General features: G+C 34.1%; 3 protein-coding genes across 9 annotated transcripts in view; 2 read left to right on the top strand and 1 right to left on the bottom strand.

Moving 5' to 3' along the window:
- The window catches only part of LOC131847281 (uncharacterized), a 78012-nt gene extending 57114 nt beyond the window's left edge, over positions 1 to 20898 (bottom strand). For 2 of the 4 annotated variants that reach the window (XM_059196817.1, XM_059196823.1), the window contains exons 1-2: positions 20626 to 20898; positions 6860 to 6995 (exon numbers count right to left, since the gene is read on the bottom strand). In XM_059196817.1, the coding sequence (XP_059052800.1) occupies positions 6860 to 6967 (108 nt within the window). In that variant the 5' untranslated portion in view covers positions 6968 to 6995; positions 20626 to 20898. The remainder of the gene's footprint in view (positions 1 to 6859; positions 6996 to 20625) is intronic. The other 2 variants (XM_059196818.1, XM_059196819.1) reach the window with 1 other exon arrangement.
- On the top strand, positions 3882 to 17619 carry LOC131847280 (zinc finger MIZ domain-containing protein 1). Of its 4 annotated transcripts, none has more exons than XM_059196814.1 (11): positions 3882 to 4207; positions 4836 to 4984; positions 10030 to 10159; positions 10979 to 11738; positions 11835 to 11967; positions 12072 to 12282; positions 12428 to 12765; positions 12849 to 12996; positions 13109 to 13450; positions 13718 to 13915; positions 14336 to 17619. In XM_059196814.1, exons 3-11 carry the CDS (start codon positions 10061 to 10063, stop codon positions 14495 to 14497), a joined length of 2391 nt encoding a protein of 796 aa, XP_059052797.1. In that variant the 5' UTR covers positions 3882 to 4207; positions 4836 to 4984; positions 10030 to 10060; the 3' UTR covers positions 14498 to 17619. The 4 variants fall into 4 exon arrangements, with proteins under 4 accessions (XP_059052797.1, XP_059052796.1, XP_059052799.1 ...); XM_059196813.1 differs by having other exon boundaries at positions 11814 to 11967; XM_059196816.1 differs by lacking the exon at positions 3882 to 4207 and having other exon boundaries at positions 4739 to 4984.
- A 1622-nt stretch (positions 20899 to 22520) lies between the features above and the next one.
- Positions 22521 to 24989, top strand: part of LOC131847279 (uncharacterized) — a 75812-nt gene continuing 73343 nt past the window's right edge. Inside the window, exon 1 of the mRNA XM_059196811.1 lies at positions 22521 to 22879. Coding sequence (XP_059052794.1) covers positions 22849 to 22879 — 31 coding nt within the window. The 5' untranslated portion in view covers positions 22521 to 22848. The remainder of the gene's footprint in view (positions 22880 to 24989) is intronic.

Raw genomic sequence — 24989 nt, 5'->3', positions numbered from 1 at the left:
CATCGTTATGTATTGTGAATTACGTAATTTGCGGTCTTGACGCGTTTGACTGTACTAAGAGATATTTTACGTTATTAGGTCTACCGCAAACAAAATCTCAATATTGTACGCGATCTGTTTATACTTATGTACATACTAACTTGATTGACTAGCTAATCTGTTAACACACCGCCTAAATGTCAATTATGCCAACATGACGTCACGTCTGTAAGCATGAAAATTTTATGTAAGTGTAATAAGCGATGAAAGTTCTACGTAATTTTTATTAAATCCATGAAAACTGTTTTAATTTAATAGTGCAGATGGATTACGAAATACGTGTACAGGATCTCTTAAATTACTTCCACAAGTGATGAAGTTCGTTGCAAAATACTAAATTATAATAATCGATATCAAAAGTTTTGCATATTATTATTATATTTATATTTACATATTATTTCTATTATTATTTAAACATTAATAAATAATTGATATGGAATAAAAAATTCTGTCGATTTTTTAAAAAACACAGGTGTGAAACTTTGTCACTGGTCAAAAACACATCTATTAAGGTGGGTACAAATAAATTAAATGTGTTTGTTACAAATTTTTGGAGACTAGTTTAGTTTAGAAAATCCATTGATAACTTGTGTCAAAGTAATTCGCTACTACAGCCTTCATTGGTTGAAATTAATTAATACCTCATTCTTATCTGATTACAAATTGATCGATTAGAGAAATTTATTTAGTTATAAACAAATTATCCTTCTCTCAGAAAATTGTATAGGAACAATTTAATTCGTTTTGTAGTATCATCATAACATGCATCCTATATGGATGAACACATAGGATTGATAAAAGTAACAAAATTGTTGCATGTGTTCGTATGTAGCGAGGAAATGATTGGAACGGGACAACACGGAAGTTCATCAATCTATATATTCTTCACATCAGACGCGGAAATATGCAATATTAATCTTTCATTTCGTCTACGCGTTGATTAAATTTAATGGAAACATTAAGAGTATGATTTGTTCATGCACGTACGAAGTTTTGCTTTACGTGCGTGTCTGAATTTTGGATCGCTCGCCATCAAGAATAACATTCTCCTGTAGAATTTTAGGAACCTACTAAATATGACATTTCCTGATGATGTTTTATATCTTCTTAAAAAATACTGGTTTTGTTGCTCTGTTTACAAATAATGCATTTATGTTTTGGTAAAGTCTACTTAAAATTTGCTTTATGTACATATAATAAAATCGTGACGAATTGATAACTGTATGTGTATTTATCTATTCAATGAATGAGCTAGATGAATTAGAACGTAATTTTCACAGAATATGTTTTTAAATATCATAAAAATAATATTTCAGGACCTTTACACAGCGTCAAAATACAGCCCAAAGGGGAGAACTAATTTTTCGACAATTACTTTCTAGATCTACCATAGAAACTACTCCCCATTCATTCACATCAGATCAGAATGCAGACGTCATCAAAAAATGAAGTGCACACGATCGTCTTGCCCACGTGTAACCCAAATCTCCTCAAGACCAGCGCAATGGCCAATATGCTAGCGACATACCCTCCGTAATGGATCTCCATGTGATACTATTTCCGTAACTCCTTAGTGAATTCGCCACGATGAGCGAAGTAACTAACTGACATGACTTTGCCATACTATCAGCGAGGCGGTTGAAGGTTCAACATTCAAATTCAAAATGTAATTTGTGAAATTGTAATGAAAGATGACGCGCTAGTGACGTATTGCGATTGCAGTATGTGTCATCTCTCCTATTTAGATGATAGATTACATTACAACTACTAACGTAACACTGACGTCACACTGCTCGCTTCGTGACGAATCTTTAGACCCAGATTTATGATGGTGGACTCCCTTTCAATGACGCGTCGCGTGATAGAAGAATGGAACATCATTCCTCGAAGTACAGTCAGAGAACGTCAATTACAGAAGTATGTAGACATACTCAGTGTTCGTGCCGCTTGTCAGTTTAGATTCATTGACAATTCTTACGGCATCACTGAACCGAATCAAAACGTTTAAGATTTTATTCAGGTGTTTAGTATATGCAGGCTGCACAGAGCAATTCTGAACGCGTAGGGAACAGGTTCACCAGTTAAGAGTAGTAAGAGACACCAGTTAGAGTAAAATTAAGTTCTGGATTTGTAGTGGTCACAATGCCAAAGATGTCTATGATTAATAAATTTGACTGAGCGTGATTGTTTTACAGATTTTGTTTAAAGTATCGGATCCTATCTTTTTTGTTGGTTTATTATAAAATAAATAATCCTTGATAAACGTAAGTATTGATCCGAATAATACTGAGGTAATAGTTTACCTTGTATTCTACGTATTGTTTCTGTAGAAATATAAAAAGAACATTTAATTTGTAATATATATATAGGTCTCGACGACTCTACGGTCTTACTTAATAAAATTGTTAATTTACTTGCTGCAAATGAAGCTAAATCTAGAAAATGTAGCTAACAACAATTTTATTGTCTATTGTATGTCTGATGTGGATATACCTAAATATTGTATACATAGGATATGATATTCATACAGGTGGTAAATACAATTAGGGTGTTGATAAAATTAACATCAAGTGGGTGAATATGTATAATTGTACATGTACTTCAGTACTACGTACGGAGCAAAATGTGTATATACGTAATGTACCTACGTGCACGCGTTTATCTATTTGTAAATCGATTTATGTTGCGATATATTTAAATATTGAATAAACATGGAAAAAAGTATAGTGCATTATACTAATGTAAAACAGGGACAAATACGCATACTAAGATGAAATATAATAAAATCATTTTTCAATAGCATTTAGCGATAGCAATATGGGGAAGTTCGCGTATTCGATTCCCGCCTAACCGTCTAACATAGACTAAACATTAATTTGTATATACTTTATCATTACGAACTTTGAGGCCGTCAATATTTGAATTAGGGTACTAGTTGATGTAAATTGGAGAGGACACAACAGCTGTTTTGTATAAAATTTCAAGTTTATACTACAACCTTTAACTTAGAAAGAATGTTAAAAGGAAACTCTGTCACGTGGTAAAGAATATTATGTAGAGTAGATAGAGTAAGTACTTTAAACTTGAGACGAAATAGATCAATTATATTTTTGTATTACTCCAACTAAATTTTACCTAATAATATGCCTTATAGATGATGTAAATCAATAATTAAATTATTGGAATGATCTGCAGACGTGCGAAATACGCGCAGTGTCAACATCGTCGCTAAAGCGCGCCTCCGTCGCAAGGACACCGCGGGTCGAGCCAGCCGTCCACTGTCGTCATGCGCAGGTAGCGACCAGAGGACATGCCCATTGTTTATCGTTACTGATTATTATGCCATGCCCCAACGCAGTGCTTCTCGACCGACGCATCGAGCTATCGAGCTGCTGCGCAAAAACTCGATACATCTCTTAACAATCGGACAATAAGGCCTATTTTTAATCACGGTCAGGTAGATCACCATTTAAGCCTTCAAAACTCAAGTGAGCATTCTATTATTTCATATAGATGCCGCTCTACTTTGATCATTGAACTAAACATCAGAACGTCGCAACTAACTATCACACTCGCAGTATCGCGCTCGATTGAGGACCGTTACGTGAAAACGGCAAGCGTGCGGGGCGGGGCAAAGAGCCGATACAGCGAGTGAGCGACGGTGGCGCCCGAGCTCGGCCGATCGCTGAGTGCCGAGACGACGACGTACGAGCGGGGGCAGCGGGGGTGCGCCACTTATCGCAGCGAGCTGGCAACGCCGCGCGGGGTGGGAGCGCCCCGCGCCGCAACCTCTCACTCACCGTCGCCGGCTCGCTATCGCCATCATCCAGTGTTACCTTTGACGGTCGAACGTGTGGTTGTTCGTCGTCAGTGACGTCGGTATCGACACTCGTATAACACGTCTATAATGTTTCGGTGATTTCAAAATCGGAATCGTGAGTGAACTATATGTTACAATCAAATACCTGGAACACAGTGATACAAACAGATTTTACCCTGGATTTGGATGTTTATCGATGAAAAGTGACATTTTGGATATTTGAAGAATTAGAAGTGCAGTGGAAATTATTTAAAGGATTGCAACTAATAAAGTGACAAACATTGGATTATGAACGGATGTTAATTGAAGTGAACTCCAGAGTTCTGGTCGTGCAGTGGTACTAAAAAAGTAAATAGTGCACTTACAAATTTTTGTGGTTTGTTTGTTGTTATTGTTTTGAGAAGATAAAAAATAGTTTTTCACTTGCAAAAAATTCAACTGACATAATTTAAAAATCTATAGTGATACAACATCGAAGTACTTGTCTAAAATTTAACAACAAACAGCCACCTGTCATAAAATACACAAGTATTTGCCTCAGCTGATCGAGTGGCGGAATCTACGAAACGTTCCTCGTGGAGGAGTTAAAATGCAGATTCATAGTACAATCTCAATAGAAACAGTGATTAACGTGATTTGTGAATATGTACGTGATAAATGAAATGAGTGATGGAAAAAAATTGTACCGAAACAAAACTTCGGTGATTTTAAACAAATACTAGTGTAAAGAGAAACTGTTTACACATGTATCTATCTTGAAGTCCTTACACGATGAACGTTTCGAGGATTGTCGATTAAACAAGACGAAACTATTTGCACTTTACGAAAACACAAGTGCATAATAGTAAAAATAACGCCAACAGATCACTAGCCGAGTTCACTGAGTTATTGTTTTTTGTTGGAGATTTTTTATAAATCGGCCGTTGACCTGTGGAACGTTTCAACATTTCGGGCTACAAGATGCGTCGTGTTTCAGGGGGTGAATCGAAGCGACAGGACGGCGAACTCTAGCAGCACCACTGGATACGCAAACCCCGCCATCACCTACCAGGGAGCATCAGCTCCGGATACTGGCAAACACAACCCCCATCAAGGGACAATTGGTTACAGAGTCAACACCCCTAGGTAAGTGAAGTTCTAGTTTTTTATTTTGTAGTCTGAACATAAAATATTTGAGTGATTGATGTAGGTAACAGTTAAAAAATAATGTTAGTTAAATAAAAATAATAAGTTTTGCTAATATTTCGATATAACGAATTTGGTTTGCAAAAATAGCCAAATATAAAGGTATATTTTTTTTTAAATATAATAATGAAGAACGATTTCTTAAAAAAAATACGTCACCTGTTCTGTGTGATGTAATTTAAACAAATATGTAATAAAATAAATCTGTAATATTTATAAATTTAAAAAAAAATATAAACAAAATTATTATTATCATATCAGAGAAGTAGAATCCTAATTAGGTAGTTACCAAAACACGATACCTACTTAGTACATACGTACTGTTTTTATCTTATCCGGAACAAGTTTGTTTACATTTCTACAAAACGCTGAAACGTGACTCGACTTACCTGAGCCACCTTATCGTAGTTAACAAAGCAATAAAATCAAAAATATACCTACTCACTAAGTAAATACGTAAATTAAAATTATTGCTACTTAACGCTTAATTATTTACACTAACAGATATTTGCTAAAGGCATAGTGATGTCGTAATTATCTGTGCAAGGTTTTTTCGTACTCTGATATCAGACCCGAGAGATGACTTTAAAAGTACAGAAATAGTGTGACATTGTCGTCCGCGGTGCGGTGCAATTATAAATGAAATGTGCTCTTCCATTCACACGCACAAACGCTTCAGGGCGCCCAGCACCCACACAGACGCACTCCATCGCACGCACACTAGTAAACATCACGCACACATTCATAGAGCCGCACTTACACAGCTCCCAAAGGGAATGCATGCGGTGACTGCACTTAGCACTTGCGATAAATACAAATAAACAAAATATTAGTCTAGCACCTAAATTAGACGTCAGGTTTTTCAAAGTCGCATCTTTAACTATATAGACATAAATATAAACCATAATTGAAACAATAACCGTTTCCGATAATTATTATGAACTACAATAATATAAAACATAAAAAAACGAAGCAGGTGCTAAGTCGAGGCGCTCAACGGCTTTGTTTTGTAGTCACCTTTACAAACGACATATTGTTGATGGCTGCCTGCCTCTATACAAAACCGATAAGTAAATAATAATAAAACAGGGTCTCGTAACGAGATTGTGTGAACAGAGCACAGGAAGTCGACTTCAGTAGAACAAGGGTAGCACAGCAGGGAGATAGAAACAGTGTTACCAACCAGAAAAAAAGTGCACTAAAAGTTAAAAACAAATGTTAATAAATAAACAAATCGATGTCAAAACAATATCCTAATAAATCACTTAATGTACAACAATATAGGATTTGTATGTGTAGTGAGTTATCGTGGGAAAAAACGACAGTTTTGAACAGGCGAGGCTGGGGGGCGGATGCGCGCATACAACATACGTTAAGTGCACGTGCTTAACGGGGTTGAACGGATTCATTCCTTTATGATTTTTGATTACTGATCTTATTCAGCTACGTATATAAAGCATTATTTTGAAACAGTAATACAATCGAATAAGCCAACAATAATACTCTTTGGAGAATTGTCAAACATAATTGCCACAGTTACATTGGAATACTTAAAATATTTTTAAATAAAATACGTATACGGAGTGGTGACAAAATAAAGTTAGTAATCAATTACATAACTTATGCCCATATAACTTATGCGAAATGCCAAGCGAAATGGTTAACGCTCTTTTAAACGTTAAAAGTACAAGAAGTTAAATAGTTGTTTTAGTTAAATAACACTTGAAATGAGCTGGTTTAATTTAGTAGACAAATAAATTATTATCAGTGAGCGTCGTAATAAAGCCCCATATTGACGTGACCGGGCCCACTTACCCTAAGCCGGCGACTCGGGCGCGGCGACCCTTCCCCACTCATTGTGCCGTATTTACCCCGGAACGCTCGCCTCCATTTGTAACCCCCGGAATCCGCTCCTTGAAGCATGATTCATTCCGACCCCGCCGTCAATTGACTAAAATAAGATAGAAATCGAAATATTTAATTTAATAATTATTATTACGCGATCTTTCGTAAACCGATTTCAATTATGAATTTTATATGAAATTTGTTTAAATAGCAACCAACCAGGAAAAGAAGTAATATGCTTTAGCATAGTGGCAGGAGGTCAAATCGTAGCATACCTGAATTTTCTTTTCTTATTTTGATTTCACTGCGTTATTCATAAAAAAAATAAAAAACATTTGTAATTATATACAAAACTGTCATAATATGACTATCAAGTACCTACCTAATTAGTCAATATTTAATTAATTACACTCGCAACTAATACACAACGCCACGTCGAACGTCGATTCCAATATTATCGCAGCGTTAACTCTATTACATAGAGCAATGTGCGCACAAGCCACAATGTGAAGTGGCATTTAAATGGGGGTGACCAACTGTCGTCGAAACATTGGGGTGGAACACGCCATGGCTTCACGCTACCACGATAGTAATCTATACGAGGTTCACAATTAATGCCTTATTTAACACTCTGCTATTAATATGAAAACGTGTTAAACAAAACAAATTAATTGCACCATAACAAATATGCATTTGTTAATGTGTAAAACAGGCTTCCAAATAAGACTCAGTACTTTTTAATAAATGGTTAAATGAAAGGCAGATAAAAAGTAACATTGCGTTGGAATTCGTATTTGTTAACTATTGATTTAATACGTGGTGATCTCCACTGCCAATTAACCAGGAATTCAACACGTCTGCGCAGCAATCTAAAATTATCTGCAGCCTATGTATCAAAATACCAACGCGTTACTCGCACATCTCTCAATACTATGCCAAACACCTTCCAGCTTCTCAAAATAGCGTCGTACCTACTAATTCATATTGATTTATTTCTGCTTTCCGAACGATTAAAAACGAAGTCAAAATTTGTATTTAATCTCGTTAACTATTTCATCACTTAATATTTCCTGCACCGAGTAATAAAACTACTGAACTTTTTAAAATTAATTCTAAAAATAATTCGATGAAAAGCGACACCGAGTCTGCACGTACACACATTTTGCTAAAAGATAAAATTCCATAAAGAGCGAGTTCCGAGAATGGTTCAAAGGAACGCCTGCGACGAGTGGTCGCATTCAAAATCCCAAATATTTTGAACAGGCAGTAAGTGATTATTCGGATGTGGTACCTACATTTACAAAAAGTGCACCAGGATACAGAACACACAGATTTTTTTGTCGGCTACACATTTTGGTCGGCAAAAAGAAAAAAAGGCTCAGACAAAACTATAAAAAGAAGTGTAGGTCGGGCCGAGTTTACCTAAGGAAGGACCCTTGTAAATCATCTGCAGTGTCGATGAATAGCGACGATGTCGAGTTGAGCGTTGTTGACTCGTGTGTTTATTGATTGTCGATGCTACTAAGTATCTGTTAAGCTTTTAAGAATACTCAAAGAACTGTAAAAAAGCCGATAATTGTAATTCCTGTGTCTAAATATGTTGTTGACATTATCATTCAACAACTCGACAAATTCTCGTAATAACAGCCAAATCAGTCATTTAGCTGGTTACAATCACCATCCGATTGTTAAAAAACATATCAAACGTAATTTTATTTTAAAAACCACCAACAGTCGTGTACCGGTTTAAGTTTCGCTTGTTTATGTGTGTAAGTTTATATGCATTAAAATAATTTTATACAGCTGTACAATAGCCCAATATTGTTGCACCACTACAAGCAAGCATTGTAACAATGGGTAGCCCGTGCGAGTGTTTGTCGTGCATTTGTCGAATGGGAATTATTAGGAAGGGCACCGGAGGCTCGGGAATTCGCCCCAAAAGCAGTTCACATGAATCGGTCTCCCACTCCGGCGTATACAAAAAATCGAACACATCCCGAGAGAAACACAGGGGTAAACAGCGCGTCACTATACGTCCATATTGATTTTTGCTCTCATTGTTAGTAAAATAATAAAATCTGTGCACGTATTAAAAAAAGATCTTGCGTCGATAGAATTTGGGTTGAATATTGAGTCTTAGTTTATTAATAATCGAAGCGTTAACGTGTGGAATGTTCGGCTCTGCAAGGCCGCCTGCAATAGAAACTGTTCATATCGTGAGTGAAATAAAATTAACTAGACCGATTTCACATTCAAAACCTACTTGCACTATACGTATAGTGTAATTTATTGTTTATAGATCTCCGGAACTAGATACAATTCAAACAAAAGAAACTTTCATATATCGTTTTACAAAAATTTGCGTACTAGTACCTACTTACATCTACACGTGCCTTCCATTAGTAATTTTACTTCAAAATAATGTCTAAATAATCATTAAATATCAATATCAATATCATTAAAACAATATCTACTCGCATACTTCTGTAAATGCCAAAAATCTTTATAGGGAGCATCTTTATCAATGATAAGCAATGTTTCTTGACTAAAAATCTAATTGTATCAGCTAAGGCTATTTAATTATGTATATAGAAAAATTGGTTATCCGTACAAAAATATTTTAACTGTAAAATATTTTTTTTGTTGTTAGCTACTTCTTTTGTAGTTAGTTACTACTTAAATTAGTCTAGAAAGTATTGAGAAATTGTTTCACTTACCTAGTAACCTAATTTTCAATTAAATCTTAATTGAATTGTAATTTTTAATTAAGATTAGGTGTCAGTAGAAATGAATTCGTTACAAAAGCACAAAAGTAAGAATCAAGCCATCCAGGCTATACTCAAGTTGTCCAATAATACCGCTATTCGTCAAATTTTGCCACAATAGATAAATATAAATCTGCACACGTCGTGCCATCTAGTTCTAAACTTAGTAGAGCTTGTATATTTAAAATGTATGCATAATGTAAAGCACTCAAATCAATACAAACAATTATACTCATGAATACAAAATAATTGCATCGTGCGGGGAATCAAACGACTCCGCGACCTTCGCAGTAAAGCGGTGTGTTACACCACCGAGGCTGTCATAAATCCGGGATTTACACTAGTGGTGACTATACCGGTATTGTTTGTTTACAGCGGCTATGGGTGCGCCGGCGGTCCGGGCGCGATGAGCGGCGGGGGCGAGAACGCGCAGTTTGGCGCCACCGCCGCAATGGTCGCCGCCGCCACCACGGCTGCGATGCAGGACTCGCAGTCATTCTCGCAGGTGACAATTAATATTTAATATATTATAATGGAAAGGTGAACCCGCCTGCTCTAACGGTTTATGCTGGCGAGGCACCAATGGAGGATTATAAGATGAGCGTGAGGTCAAGTCAGTTAACCGCATCGTGACAAATTCACAAGAATTTATCACAATGGTTTCCTGAGAGAACCGCGTGGAGGTTAATCTGACATGGTACATTGCTGCAAGATCATCTGTCCACATTACTAACAATCCCCTTTGCCCACTATTTAATGTGTTAGCACTTCTACCAAGTAACGGTTACAAAATTCAACTCGATGGTGACAACACTTTTTTGTTTATGACTGCTGCTGTATTCTCGGTTAACTTGTCAATTAAATAAACAATATAAGAAGGGCTTTTTATTTTAAACATATTAAGTTATAAAGTAAAATCATTATTAATAATGTCTATCCAAAATAAAAAAAAGTCACCACATTCAAGTTACAATACTGTTGCTTCGTAAAACTATTTCAGTAGCGAAGAATAGGCTAAACAGTTTCTAGCCCATTCTTCAAAAGAATTTACAAGTATTCTGTGTTAAATACTATAAAAAAAAATAACTGATATTCGGTATAAGCTATAATAATAGAAATATACGTTTATAATTCAATTTCGCTAGATATTATATCTATACGTATATATGGCTAAATGTCGAAATTTACTTAGTATTTGTAAAATAAAACAAATTATATTAGTTGTGATACACACACAAGCGATACTAAATATTACTTTCTACTTTTAAAACAATGAAAGAAAATTTTTGTATCGTACTTATAAATCATATATGTCTTATTGCAGATGCAGAACAACATGACGATGGGAAATCCCCAATATGGCGCGATGAATGGTTACGGCCAACAACGTAGTCATAACCCAGCAATGACAGGCATGGGTATGGGGGGCAACGGAGGCATGAACGGTATGACCGGGATGGGTCAAATGGGAAACGCTGCCATGAACGGCATGAACCCGATGGCGCAAATGGCCAATATGGGTATGCACGGAAACATGATGTCCTCTCAAATGGGACCTGGGCAAATGGGCGGGTCTGCAAAAATGGGCCCAGGCTATCAAAGGCGACATACACCTTATCCATCTGGTACCATGTTGATGGGACAGCGAAAAACGCAGTATATGGGTGGTCAGCCTAGTTTTGGTCCTGGACAGTATCCTGCAGGCTATGGTGGAAGACCAGGATTTCAGGGCCAATATCCACCACAGCAGCCCCTGGGACCTACTGGAAACTTTGGAGCAGCGATGAGAGGAACTATGAGGCAGACAACGCCTCCATATTCCAATCAAGGGCAGTACTTTAACGGCGGTGTACCTAACCAATTTCCACAACACCAAAGTGGAAATGGACAGTATGGTGGCCAATATAGTGGTCAGTTTGCTCAAGAAGTTGTCATGCGAACAAATATGAGCTACCAACATAGTCCTGTGCCTGGAAATCCCACGCCACCTTTAACGCCAGCTAGCAGTATGCCTCCATACATAAGTCCAAATGCGGATGTCAAACCTCACTTCAATGAGCTTAAACCACCTATGGGCATGCAAAGTAAGTTTCCAAAAGAGATTCAATAGAATTATCTATACAAATTGTTTATATATATTATATTATGTAAAATTTAAGATGGCATGTATGTCTTTACAGATGATGAGCTCCGATTAACATTCCCTGTAAGAGATGGTATAATATTACCACCATTTAGATTAGAACATAATTTAGCAGTTAGCAATCATGTATTTCAATTAAAGCCTACGGTCCATTCAACGTTAATATGGAGGTAAGTGTTAAATGACATAGTTAAAATATCAAAATTTGCATTACTTTGAAATTCTTACTTACTCCTGGAAATTGGGCATTTCTGATACTATTTTATTATTACAGGTCGGACCTTGAATTACAACTAAAATGCTTCCACCACGAAGATCGGCAAATGAATACAAACTGGCCGGCAAGTGTTCAGGTGTCAGTCAACGCTACGCCATTAGTCATAGATAGAGGGGAAAACAAAACATCTCACAAACCATTGTACCTGAAAGAAGTGTGCCAACCAGGCAGAAACACGATACAGATCACAGTATCTGCCTGCTGTTGTGTAAGTGTCTTTATTATTGCTCATTACTCGTTAACAGTATGCATTTATACCTATTGTACAAATAGTAAACATTTGGCGTTCACACTTGTTAAAATACTACTTTGGTAATATAATACCTATGAATAATATTATTGTTTTTTTACAGTCACATTTGTTCGTCTTACAATTAGTACACCGGCCGAGTGTCCGAAGTGTCCTCCAAGGATTATTAAGAAAGAGATTACTAACGGCAGACCATTGCATTGCTAAAATAAAGATGAACTTTAATCAGGCACCAGCAAATAACAATGGTTCGAATACCGCAAATGACAGGGACAGTGTAGAACAAACCGCACTGAAAGTGTCGTTAAAATGTCCAATCACATTTAAAAAGATCACGTTACCGGCTCGTGGCCACGAATGTAAACACATACAATGCTTCGACTTAGAATCGTATTTACAACTCAATTGCGAACGGGGATCGTGGAGATGCCCAGTATGCAAGTATGTAAAAATTTAAATAAATTCGCAGTTGTTATAAATTCACACATTTCAGAATTTATACTAATTATGTATATCCATTACAGCAAACCGGCACAATTAGAAGGTCTGGAAGTCGACCAGTATATGTGGGGTATACTCAACACGTTAAATAGCTCGGACGTCGATGAAGTTACAATTGACAGTGGAGCTAATTGGAAAGCTGCTAAAAATCCTACAAGTTCAGGAATAAAGGTAAATAATCATAATTACTGCTATAACTTACATGTATAATTATAATAAACCGTATTTTTATAAATAGTCCTATTTTCAATTTATAATTTAAAATAACATTTTTAACTTTCAGCAAGAGGATGACAGCAACGACAACAGCGTAGGAAAAAGAGGCAAAGCTGTATCACCTGGATCAATGAACATGCCAACAATGAACAACTGGGAAATGAACCAGGCTTTATCACCATACCTTCCGCCTGACATGAACACTATTGCTAGTGGCTCAATGATCTCTTCATACAACCAAAGTGGCCAGAACAGAAACTCGGGTTCAAACAACCAGAATTACGAATTCGGCATGAATAATGGACCTGGTAGCAACGAGTTTGCTGGCAATGGACCACTGTCACACTTAAATGAAAGTGTTAACTCATTAGATCCACTAAATGCGATGGAAAAGAGCATTAATGAGCAGGTAAGTTGTTTAAAACATGTCTTATCAATATTTACAATTAATATAATTTGTCCTAAAAACATTTTAAATATCAAATCGCATTAAACACGTGACAACTGCTGCTCCAACAACATTGAACTTCTCTTTCAAACAAAATAATGGAACTATCGACTGCAACCACAATGACAAAGCAGCACACAACTGGCACTTCGGGTATCACAAAATAAATTGTGAGGCACTGATATCAGGTTTAAATTGCTAGCTAATAAGTATTTGTGTATCGGGTAGATGCCGCATACTCCGCACACACCGCACACGCCCGGCTCTGCGCACACACCGGGCGGCGGCGGCGCGCACACACCCGGTTCATCGCACACGCCCGGCCCGCCTTCAGTAGGACACAGCCTCACCGACGTCGATATACCGGGAGATCTCAATTTTGATCCCGCTGCCGTCATCGATGGCGAAGGCACCGACAATCTCAACGTGAGTATTTTTAGTATCTTCCATAAACAATAGTAAAATATAGCAAAAACAGTAATATATACAGGTATAATTTTTATATCAATATCATTACATTATTTCATAGTATAAAACAAAGTCGCTGTCGCTGTCTGTCCCTATGTTCTTAAATCTTTAAAACAACGCAATGGATTTTGAAGTGTTTTTTTAATCGATAGAGTATATAATACATGTACATACGCGCAAAGGCGGACCGAGTAGCTAGTTTAAAATAAAATAGTTTTTATTCCTATTTTATTTTATACTAGCTACACATACGTGAATTACTTATGCATAGTATTTTTGAAGTGAATGCTTCCTTTATCTCGTATCATATAACAAATTGATCTCCTAAATCTCTGTATAATAGCAAAATAATTATAAACTGCAATTTTCTACTTCTAGTTACTGCCAGAAACGAGTGTAGACCCAATGGAGCTGCTATCCTATCTAGACGCACCGGCGCTCGGAGAGCTGCTGGCGACGCCGCCATCCTCATCGTCGTCGGCCGGCTCGCATCCTCCCCGCGCGCCATCTTCCGACGATCTCCTAGCGCTTTTCGAGTGAACATCCTCGCGACTCATAGCTGATCGAATACAATGCCTGTGCAGCGACACATGTACGTAATTGCCGCGAAAGGAGCCTTCCCCACCGTGATATAATTTAAAGTTTTGTTGTTATTACATTTATCGTAATTATATTTAAGCTGAATGAATCTTGTAATGTTACATTACAAAATCAACCTTCTTTCGTGGCCCAATAACAGAATTTGGTTGAAATGAATTCAACGAATAGATCGTCTGTAACTGCATTCTTGTTGCACAGATAATTTAATCCTTGATCAGCTTAGGTCTAGTAAGGCATTGGCTCAACTCGCTTTTAGGCCAGCGAAGCCCAAAATTGTGATACTAGATTTTAGTTCCTTCTCCGTTTGTGGCAATGTTAAACATAGCATGTTGAAGTCTAACTAAATGAATCTCTGCCACCTTATAAGGTGAATGTGTCTTCAAATTGAATTTGCAATATTTAATATTGTCGCACAAAACACCAGTTGTTGAAACAACGGCGTTGGAGAACATTTATTAGCATATAGGTAAAGTATTGAGGCGAGGCGTTCGCCGCGCCAGCCATAGACACTGCGGTGTTGTGCATGTATAGTTCCTCGCACCGCCGCATACGGTGGCGTTAATGGGCTCCTTATATTCTAAACTCTAGCATAAACTGTAATACAAATTTTCATTGAATAATTCAATTTCATATTCGACATGATATAATCAATTAGATTTTCATTTTATTTGTGAATAGTTCGCCGGTGTACATAAAGAGGAGTTATTTTATTTGTGCTAGTTGTTTGGTACTGTGGGCAATGTCGTCGCGATTTGTAAATATAATGCAATAGAGCCGCGCGCGACAGCTCGGAGGCATTATGAATCTTATAGTTCCTATTTGATGCGAGCGAACTATAATGTTCAATTGCCATTACTGTAAAATTCCTTGACGTTTTCGCATATACTGCATTTTTAAAGAGTAAGTAATGGTAAGATTAGTGAGTACAGCACTACTCGCATAATGGGTGATATAATTAATCTAAATGAACTGTTTGAAATTGAGATATAAATTGTAACAAATAGGTTACAAAACTATATTGTAAATGTGAGTGCAAAAATGAACTCTGTTAAATTATTTTGCGTTATGTGAAGCGAAGAATGATAGAAATATATTTTAATTTCTATATAAATTGTAATGAACTGTATTATTTGTACATATAAATCTAGCTAAGAATATTATATTACCTAGTTATATTTTAGAACATGGCAGATACTTATATTGACGGCCAGTTTAGTATAGTATTACTAAAATTAATAAAAATCTACACATGGTTTTACATGTACATAATTCAAGATACCATAATATACAAGATTACACGCGATCAGAGTACACAAGAATAATAACGGGCGAATATTTTGGTGCGTTTTACTTAGTGAACCGACTTCTAAAACTTCATTTAACTTACTCGACTGATATTTTTTTTATTTTTTTGTTTGTATATTACGCACGTTTGTAAGTTTCGCCAATTGTGAAGTTATTATAATATCAAAATTAAAAGAGGTCGGATTTCTTTGAAAAAGGAAATTATAATTTATTGTAATTAAAATTAGTTAATTTTTACAATATTATTAAAGTTAAAACACTAGTCTCACTTACATCACATTATTTAAATCATTTTTTGTTTTTAAACCACATTTGCCAATTATATAAATTATGTATGCAAATAATTGTTAAACTTTGCCATACATTTTGATGGAATGCTCATTTGTGCTCTGATACGCTTCCTTCACAAGTGCAAACATGCAAATATACATACATACATTAGTGAAATGTCATCAGTCTTTGCTCATCGTAGTTTTGTTTCGTAATATAATTATTCCTTGTAACAAATTGTTAAAAATACGGAGTTTAATCAATATAACGAAACTATATTTTTATTGCATATTCAATTGTTTTGTATGTATTCCTTTGTTACAACAGTTTACGCACATTCACAGAGGCGGAATAAAAATGGTGATGAGCATTGAAGTGGCAAACATCTTGTTTCACATATTTTCAAATGTATTTTTTGTTTCCTTTTTCTTTTCTTGACAACAAAACGCTATTTCGACATAATTCTGGGAATATAAGTTTATTTGTTTACATGGAATTATTAAGGCGCAAGATCGTGGATAGTGGAAATTTCTAAATGGAATTAAGTTCCCATAAAATTAAATCATTACTCCATAATTCATTTAGATGTTGTAAATTTTTCTTACATACTTATACTGTTAATAAAGTTTAAAGTAACAGTTTATAAAATATCTCTAACTTAGAGTTGTATGTAAAACTGTCAATCCTTTCACTAACTTATGTAAAAATTGGTGATTTGCGCATCTTTACTTCACGCTATGAATATGGACGCCTCTTTAGAGTTAGTCAAACTATTACGGAAACAATAAAATTAGTATTATACAAAGCCGTGGTCAATTACTCAAACAAACAGATTGTCGTTTGTGTATTCGTATCAATTAATACTTTATTTAGTTAAATAAATAGATACATGACAATATTGTCTGATTTATTGATCACAGCTTTAACATAATATACATACTTTTAAGGGACCTTCAATTCCAGTTAGCTAGTTCTATTTATTGTACTTAGTGAATATGACTGTTGGATGAATCATCAGAACGATTTTTGTGAGACCAAATAGTAATTTTTTACACATTTACCTGTTTTAGGTAATTTAAATAACGAATTTGTTTATATAAAATTTAAAATATCACAAAAAATGTATAGCATATCACATTTAAAAAAAAAACACGAAAATATTGAATGATTCATCCACAGTAGTAAATTATTACAATATATTTTGTTGATTATTATAATGAACTGCTGTGGAGTAGTAGACTTTGTGCTCGTACAAATATAAGATTCAGCATTTGGAAATAAGTGAAAGAAGAATTCTAAATAAGTTAATATGCAAGCCATGAGCCCGAGTTCATGCGACGCCAAACTGTACTGTAGTATAATACATTTTCAATTTATTGTGAACATTTTAGTGATCCAGTTGGTTCGAAATTCATTTCGAAATGTGTAAAATGAAAAAAAATCATAACATTTTTATGTTATTGAAAATAAAATGACTTTAAAAATTATGTCTGCATTTTATTTCTCTACACCAAATTTACAGGTTTTAATTATTATTAAGTAAATGAAATATTTCTATGTCAGAAACAAAAAACTATCCACATAATGTTCTGTTATTATGGGAAAATAATCTTGTCAAAGAGTTTTAAGGATACCAACACTCTTTGACAATATTGACCAGCTTTTAGAAATTGTTTATCAATTCAACAGATAAACTGATAGACTTATTACTTTAAAAAAGTATTCAAATTCAATGGTTATCTTAAATAAATAAAATTGGCGACCTACTGGCATGGCCTGGGCTACCCATGAATCAGTATTCAGCACAAATCAGGAGATGCCTGTCAAATTAACCTCTAGTATCTGTGTTTTGTAGGTAAATTATAGTATTTATATAAATTATCGACCTGCACGGCTTTTACACATGTATTTCAACCAATAAACCTTGATTCATCTATTATTTATCATACCTAAACCTTTATCAGAATTTGCTCTCTTGCAAAATACAAACTGCATGAAAATCCATCAAAGTTATTTTTGAAATTTATTGGAACATTCAAGATGTTTAGAGTCAGACTTATACTGAGTGACATCAACTCACACTTTTTAGTACTACCGCAGATAACATAATATTACATAGTACTACTAATGTTTTCTCCGAAGTAACTGTCAATTTAAATGGCTATGTAACATTTTAGCACCCTTTTGTCCTAATGTAGTTTTTTATATTTTGTAAAGCACCCTTATTCTCCAACAAATGTAGGCCACTTGTCAGCTATTGAATCAAATAGTCACATCATGTCTCTCTGTCATCACTCGATCAAAATACTAAATCATACCCAGACTCTTACAAGCGATTATCATTCAAATTATTAATACAAAAGTGTAAACTAATAATTATTAGGATAGGACCTAGAAAGGTTCTATCATAATAAATAATTATCTCTTGTGTTATATTCTTTATCACTATTCGTGCCATCCAGTTTGGATAGTTACAGCAATTAAGAAGAACTGGCATAGTACAATAACACTAAGAGAGACAATAGTTAACAATCACTTAGTAACAGTGTTAACTGTTACTAAGTTATCTATACCTAAGTTATCCTTATGCTGGAGTTGGATAGACATTATCAATTTGTTACATTATAATTAAAATGGTTCAAAATTAAACTTGTCTATGCTGTATCTATAAAAGAAATGTAAATTGTAGTAAAGATTAGCCATTTTAAACAAAATTAAAATAAAGCTTAGAGAAAATATACCTAATATAGTGTCACTTGAATAAGAGTAATATAACAAATTAATTAAACTGTTTAGTGAAGAAAAGTTCTAAATTATAGTATAGGAATTAAAACAATATATAATAAATTATTGTGTATAATAATAATGTTGTGTACAGTTGTAGTCCACATTGACTTCATTTTGAAAAGTGTGTGTTGTTTGATTTTTTGTTATGTAGAAATGAATAAATTGTATAGTACAATAGGACAGCTACATTTTAACATTATTCATACTAAAAATACCAATGTCTGTGCCTTCTCATTTGAAAACTATATACATAATAACATTTGTAATATTTCTAAACCGTGGAAATATATAATACTATGGATACAGTCATGTACTTAAATAATAAATCTCAATATTTTAATAGTGTCAAACAATCTACCTCAAATATTTAGCAATTTTAAAAACAAAACATGAAGTATGCATATCCTTTTAAGAATATTTATGTTTTACCTGTGACTAATTTCACTATTTTGTTATGTTAAACAGATAAAATTTCTAAAATGAAATTAGCCATATATACCCCTTATAACATTTGCAATCTGCAAGAGAAAGCTGCATCAAAATCAGTTATGGACATTTCAGAGATTCGCAAGAACAAACAGATAGACAAAAAATCTTCAAAATTAAATTTTTGATGTACCTTATATCTACTTACATATAGATATAGTGCAACACTATTAATTTTGAATTACAAACACTTCACTTCAATATATTATTTGTAAGCCTTATATATGTATAACTGAATCTATAATAAAGTATAAGAAAACAAAGTTATCAAATAATTCTGCCAGAAATATTAATTAATGATATCAATAATGGATTCTTATTATTATTTATAGACAGCTTTTAATTTCTGTGGTCTGATAGTTCAGCACACCACTTTACCTTCATAAGATTTACTTTAGTATGATTACAATTGTTTATATTGATCTCGGTTTTTTCCATGTATTTTGAAAAAATATAAGTATTCAATTGTTTCTAACAGTTGTCTAGTAACCATAAAACAGGCTCTGCTTTTTTATTTTTAGTATTAACATTATTATTATGAACCTTGACAGATCATGTATGTAAAAATAATATGTAAAGACAGTAATGTAAAAACTTGGCATGAACACTACCATGTAAAATCAAAGAAATAAGTACTAATTGTCTTGCATCAAATCAAGAAATTGTAATAAAAAATGAGATCCAATTGTAGATAAGAATAACAGATACTAACATTTTAACTCTGTGTATCAGTATACCATACTATTAACAGAAAATCAGTAAGCACCACAATATCAGTTACTTTACTCTTATTTACCAAAATCAGAAACAAGCAGTCAGAATCATTGTCAATCGACATCTTTATGATAATTTCAAGTCATTAACTTTACAGTGAGACATTGCATCTCTGTGTATTTTCTACCGCATATATCACAGAGTGTTTTGAGCTATTGCTTGAAAAAATACCAGCTGCTGTACAACATCCGTAGAACTGAAATACCATCCCGATCATCTGTCGGAATGGCAGTCCTCCATCATGTGTGTTTCCAGAAACTTTTGCCATATTTATTAATTTATTAAATTCAATCAAATATCAATGCTATTAAAAAAAACTTGATTCCATTGTGATACCGCAGTCACTGCATAAATATATTTAAATCAAATTAGTTGTAACAACTTTAAAAAGGTTTTTTTTTTATTTAAGTAGTTGATGTTACTTAGGCAAAAAGTCTTAGACTTACCAACTTTGCTCCTGGATTTGTTCGTTGTGAAAACTGAAAACAGAGATGCTGAATCCAACTTGGCGAAGGCAGTTTTAAAAATAGGCGTTAACTATAATAATATGATACGATAAAGTTCATGCTTGTCATTGCTTAATCAATCAATTGTGACCACTAACGATTTAGGAACCAGTAATAATTACTAATTATTGATTATTGCGATTTAAAATTTGAATTATTTTAAATTATAAACAAAACTTTAAGATAATAAACAAGTAGATACAACTGTCAATATCCGAGAAAATGTTACCAGTAAATATATAAATCATGCTATAATTGAACCAGAAACTGTACGTACTAAAAAATATTGGAACAAAAATTTAGCTTATAGCTTATACCTACATAAATTTAAGTCCAAATAATTTTTAGTTGGTACGTTTCCAAGTATACATGTTATATAATGTATTAATCACATATTATGAAAATATTATGTACATAAAGTTTTATGTGTCGTCTTTCTGGTGTGTTGATGAATTTATTAATGATACTATAGTTTTGTTTAATAGTGTCTAATAAATAAACCTGTCATATTATTAATAATTTAATAAAAACTACAGAAAGACATGCAAACACAAATTCATTGGGTAGATTAATTTTTATTTTATATATTTTGGATACATCCTCTTTAATAATATTTCAATTTATATTGTCATGATATTTTTCAAATTTATTATTTAGCTCAATAGAACTATTATTATATTTATTATATATTATATATTGTTTTAAAATTTTAACATCACACTAAGAAATTACGGTGTAATGTCACCTATAAAAGACATTATTATTACGGTGATAAAAATGATGCCATGTTTTTCCAAATGGTAACATAGGCCAAACAGGTCAGTGCAGAAATAGTAAGAGTCAATATAAGATTTATTTTGTACCATACAGAAACCTAAAGGGTGATTAGGAAAACAATGCCAATACTATATCGATACAGAAGTATGAAAACTCGAAACAAATATCCGAAGTAATTAAAAAATATCGGAAAATAGAAATATGTATAAAATTTCCCCTGAAATAAGGGGCCAACTTGTTCAAAAAGGTCCGTAATATGTTATTGCACCCTACTTCGAACATTATAGAATTATACGCATGACAGACATATATTAACGAAAACTTTGTTTCAACAAAAAAATATTTTGTGTTGTAGAATACAATTAAAATTAGCAGTCCACCACGGCTAGCTAATGAATAAATATAAAAAAAGAAAAACAATAATAAAATCAGAATAAACAATTGCAAGTCTACACATTTTCATAAATGTTACTCTATTATTTGTTGTTTAAGGTTTAGACATTATTGTCTTAATTTTCATGTTTTCCGGTTAAAAATAAACATTCCTCAATATGAATTTGGCAATCAGGGGAACATCTTTTTATATCTTATACGTACAAGTATATATTTTTTTGTATACAAAATTTAATTTTAAGTACTAGATTTTCTATAGCAGTATTGATTATTTGTTTTTGTTTTGTTTGTAAACACAACATAAAATATTTAGAAATAGGTGCCTTCCGATAGTGTTCCGCTTGCATATATATGTTTTATTCATATCGGTAACATTTTAACTAAGTTGATATGACGTTTCATAACGTCAAATACGATTTATTTCATCCGTCACCCAAATCATGCGATAGCGCGTGTAGTGTGGTAGAGCCTTCAAATGCCACGACGCACACAAACATTCACAAATTACGTTGTAATTTTTACTCACATACATCTACTTCTGAAGTATAGGAACCTGAATGCAACACACAATCACACGAAACAACCTGCTCTCGTCTATAGGCGCGCAGATTATACTTTACTGGGCTGGACAGACAGAGATAGAGACAGTCGATTAGTTGATAAGCTATAGGTTGGTGTTGTTTCTCGCCGCCGCCGGCTTGAACTACCGGTTCAACGACAACGATCGAACGAACGCCGTAAAACGAACATTTTTGTATTTTAAATTAGTACAAATGTACAATTTTGTGTACCTATTCAAGTTTTGACAATGCTATGTGCGTAACAAAGTGCACGGTATACCTTAAACCCTATTCGTAAGTGCATAGCGGTAATACAAAACCTGATTTTATGACTTCGATGTAAGTATACCTACGTAAAAGTGTTATAGAGTGACGTTCCTTTAAACTTGTATATTTTATTTTGACTGTTTTGTGTTGATTAATATTGTCTTCTATGTCTCATCGGACCCAGCCAAAAGTCAAAGGTAAGTGCTAAATTTAAAGTATTGTATTGCTAATAAATTTGTCTTGCTTAATGAATTTCTATTATCAGTATTGCGTTGAGTTCTTAGTTTTGGCTTTAAAGCTGATTAAATATTCCCCAAAATTCCATCAAACCTGACTAAAAAAATCAAGTTCGAAACAAATAAAAAACTGCATATAGGTATTAACTCAGAATTTAATTTGTTTTATTTGTTTTATCTATTATGTCTAAACTGCCTACTGTTTTATTGCTGTGAAATCAACGTCATGAGTTCTTTCATGAGGTAAATAGATATGTAAGGCTCATATAATCATCTGCTCTAAGTTGAACTATAATTTTCCTTTGTATCTGCCAGGGAAGTGATTACTAGCTAATAATAATATTGTGAAATGTATCTTCACGAGGTCCTTTAAATTCTAGAAACTGTCGTAGAGGCATTAACGATAATATGCGTTAATTCAGGATAACCTACCTACCTCATTATGTAGTTCTGATGCATTACCTCAGCTACCTCTATTTTACGAGCTGTGGTTATGAGTAATGTAATATACCTACTACCTGGTCATTATTATTGAGTAGATATATATGTATATTTGAGAGATTGACTATAATAATAAATACCTATTTCTTTGTTAGAACTTACTTATTTTTATCAGGTGAAAATCCTCATGGAGACCCCGGCCCGGGTAAGGTACACGGGTACTGCCGAACGGGCCGGGTCCTACCGGCTAAAAATCCCAGGGTGTCCTCCATTCGCTAATGGTACCGGGGTCGCGAGTACGTACAATGAAGGACAATACATCTACATAGGCGTCTCATGTATTGTTTCACATAGCGAAAACAACATTCATTGCAACCTCCAGTTTATTAATGATCTGATTTCATCCCCATCTTTGAGTTTAACACACTTGTTCACTCTAACGTAAATCACACCTCTTCGCTTAGGTAGTGTAACAATTCCATCAAAATCAATCATAAATCAATAACAAGATCGATCGTTTCAATACCACAGAAACAAATATAAAATGACCTAAATATATAGAGGTAGATAGGTAAAACTATCAAAACAAGAGTTTTACTGTCACCTTTGAACTTAGTGTTCACACGCACACAGGCATAGCTACTTAATGTGTCTTTTTCACAAATGTCGACTGAAGTAATACTTAATGTTAGTTAGTATATTGCGACGTTATTAGTAATCTTTTATCCTTAGCCACACAGGGTGCACCCTGTTTCTGATGTCGGGATGACGGAATATCTTCGCCAAAATAACATACTTTGCAAGAGCAATCATGATTTTTTTTTGTTATATTAGCCATGAATTTGTAGTTTAATTAGATAACCTACGATACCAATATACCTAGTCAAAGCCAAGTGAATCTGTTAGTACTGTCAATAAGCAGCCTTTCACTCGAATTGCAATAACCGATTAAGTATTACCTAATAATTTTCATTAGTCTTCTGACTAACATTTACTGCAACAAGATATGTTTGAGAATGTGGCTTGCTTAGTAAGCTGTTTACCATTTTGATAGATGTGGGAGTAAATTTCAGTACACGGACGTAATCCAGAAATACTCAGCAATTATGAGATGATATCACAGAAATCATCATGAATTTGGTAGACTATAATCTCATTTGTAAAAAGTCATCCTCAGTCAACCTCAGTCTCATCTATTTCGCCAAGCATCTTGCTTTGCTATAGAGTTCAGATTAGGCTGTGAAATTATAGGATATTAATTTTCTGAAATAACAACGCATGAGTGGTATTGCGGATATTAGATAAAAACCCTAATCTTCGTAGTGATCTATTATCATTTGAAATTATAGTTACATAAAAAAAAGGACTCATTTTCTACAGTTAAAGGGCACCCCTTCAACTTTCAGGGTATGACTGTATGTGATAGTTATTATTGTACTAACTGTATACGCGTGGAGGTGTAGCAGTGGCGGATTATAGGATGAATAAGATCTCGGCCCAGTTATCTAAATTCATAAGTCATCAGCTCATTATTAACTAAGCAAAGAATTATCCACGATGGTTTCCCGGAGAGTCAGCATGGAGGTCAACCGCACGTAATACCTACATTGAAAGTATTGGTTCACTGGTT

The sequence above is a fragment of the Achroia grisella genome, unplaced genomic scaffold (assembly GCF_030625045.1).
Source record: "Achroia grisella isolate CSIRO2021 unplaced genomic scaffold, CSIRO_AGI_Agris_v1 utg517, whole genome shotgun sequence".
Classification (NCBI taxonomy): Eukaryota; Metazoa; Arthropoda; class Insecta; order Lepidoptera; family Pyralidae; genus Achroia; species Achroia grisella.
Note: the sequence above shows the minus strand (reverse complement) of the source record. Positions and strands in the feature narration are given on the sequence as shown.